General features: G+C 48.1%; 1 protein-coding gene across 1 annotated transcript; it reads left to right on the top strand.

Annotated features, from left to right (window-relative positions):
* Positions 1 to 651: 651 nt before the first annotated feature.
* ETH_00022765 (uncharacterized protein) lies at positions 652 to 1,629 on the top strand (the record flags this gene model as incomplete). The annotated part of the gene is made up of 4 exons (XM_013379142.1): positions 652 to 794; positions 974 to 1,088; positions 1,293 to 1,357; positions 1,538 to 1,629. Coding segments are annotated over 4 exons (415 nt in total), but the record flags the coding sequence as incomplete, so codon positions are not given.
* Between the last annotated feature and the right edge of the window lie 724 nt (positions 1,630 to 2,353).

The following is a 2,353-nucleotide window of genomic DNA, read 5'->3' on the forward strand; positions in this document are numbered from 1 at the left end:
CTGCTGCTGCTGCTGCTGCTGCTGCTGCTGCTGCTGCTGCTGCTGCTGCTGCTGCTGCTGCTGCTGCTGCTGCTGCTGCTGCTGCTGCTGCTGCTGCTGCTGCTGCTGCTGCTGCTGCTGCTGCTGCTGCTGCTGCTGCTGCTGCTGCTGCTGCTGCTGCTGCTGCTGCTGCTGCTGCTGCTGCTGCTGCTGCTGCTGCTGCTGCTGCTGCTGCTGCTGCTGCTGCTGCTGCTGCTGCGCTTGAGTTGCGAAATTTGCCGCTGCTGCTGCTGCTGCTGCTGCTGCTGCTGCTGCTGCTGCTGCTGCTGCTGCTGCTGCTGCTGCTGCTGCTGCTGCTGCTGCTGCTGCTGCTGCTGCTGCTGCTGCTGCTGCTGCTGCTGCTGCTGCTGCTGCTGCTGCTGCTGCTGCTGCTGCTGCTGCTGCTGCTGCTGCTGCTGCTGCTGCTGCTGCTGCTGCTGCTGCTGCTGCTGCTGCTGCTGCTGCTGCTGCTGCTGCTGCTGCTGCTGCTGCTGCTGCTGCTGCTGCTGCTGCTGCTGCTGCTGCTGCTGCTGCTGCTGCTGCTGCGCTTGAGTTGCGAAATTTGCCGCTGCCGCTGCTGCTGCTGCTGTCGCTGCTGCAGGCGCTGTTGCTTCTTCCGCAGAAGTGCAGCAAATGGGAAAAGAAGTGCAGCAGCTGCTGACGGACTTTGGGGGTTTATCTTTTGAACAAATAAAAAAGAAATTAAAAGAAAAGAGAGACTGGCTGACTGACGAGCAGCTTAATGGGGTTTTGGTCAACAACGCCATGCACGTCAAGTGAGGGTTTAGGGTTTAGGGTTTAGGGTATAGGGTTTGGGGTTTTCAGGTGTTTCGGTATCGCTGCTGCTTCTGTGCAGCTCTCTTTGCTTCCCTGCTGCTACACGCGGAGGCAGGGCTCGCAGCGCATGGCCTAGGGTTTAGGGTTTAGGGTTTAGGGTTTAGGGTTTGTGTTGCAGCGGCATTTGGGTTTTGAACTCTCTGGGAAACCCTCAAATAGATGCTGTTCGTTCTTCTCTCATTAAAGTCTTCAGCAGTTCAAATCCGCCCAACACCAAAAACAAAATTTTGGAGGTGCAAACCCTAAACCCTAAACCCTAAACCCTAAACCCTAAACCCTACTTGCAGCGCCTTTACACCGATGCAACGGTAACCTTTTGAGTGGTCAATTAATCAATTATCTTTAATTATTATTTATTTATTTATTTATTTATCATTTATTTATTTATTTATCTATTTATTTATTTCTTTTTTATCTTTGTGTTTAATTCCTTTTAGGCCGTGGAAGCAGACATGCAGAGAAAAGTCGCTTTGCCAGACTTCACCCTCCGCAAACTCCTCAGGTAAACCCTAAACCCTAAACCCTAAACCCTAAGCTCCAAACCCTAAACCCTAGGGCCTAGTTGGGGACTATGGGAATGGCTGGGGACTGTTCGGCGCCATTCAAGGCGCAGTTCTACGCTTGCGAGACTTAGGGTTTAGGGTTTAGGGTTTAGGGTTTAGGGTTTAGGGTTTGCGTTTAGGGAGTTTGCAAAGAATGAAAATGGCCTTTGGAACTTCAAGGGGAGCAAAGGCACCGAAGACAAAAATGATTTATCTGAACTTGTTTGCGAGGGTGTTTAAATATTTATTTATTTTTTTATTTTATTTTATTTATTTTATTTTATTTATTTATTATTTATTTATTTATTTGTTTGTTTGCTTGTCTATTTGGTTTTCATCTAGGGCGGTGTCTGAGGGCGAGTTGTTGTTTTGTTAATTGCTTGGTTAGGGTTTAGGGTTTAGGGTTTAAGGTCTAGGGTTTGGGGTTCGCGGGCTGGTTTATCCTAAACCCTAAACCCTCTAAACCTTTTATCTGTTTATCCGTTTATTTGTTTATTTTCTGAGGAGCAAAAAACCCCTTTTTTTACATCTCTGGCTACGTCTAAACCCTAAACCCTTGCAGCTCACTTTAATCTCTAAACCAAAAGCATCCTGTAAACCCTAAACCCTAGCTTCCTGTAAACCCTAAACCCTAGTTTATTGTAGATCGTATACCCTAGTTTCCTGTAAACCTCATAAACCCTAAACCCTAGTTCTTTCCAAACCCTGAACCCTAGCTTCTAGGCAGAGGCGTATCCGCTGAGAAAGTAAAGCCTGCGGCACAGCTGAGGCTTTCCCACGGCTTCTAGGGTTTAGGGTTTAGGGTTTAGGGTTTGATTTTTGAAATCCCATCGAATTTCATTCCCAAACAAATCAATAAGTCCATTTATTCTGGATATTCTTTTATTTAACTAAAATGTTATTTATTTCTTTACATCTAAGGGGCCCCCCGGGGGGCCCCCAGGGGCCCCCAGGGG

This window comes from Eimeria tenella, genomic scaffold (assembly GCF_000499545.2).
Source record: "Eimeria tenella Houghton genomic scaffold, Eth_scaff1476, whole genome shotgun sequence".
In the NCBI taxonomy this organism is placed as follows: domain Eukaryota; phylum Apicomplexa; class Conoidasida; order Eucoccidiorida; family Eimeriidae; genus Eimeria; species Eimeria tenella.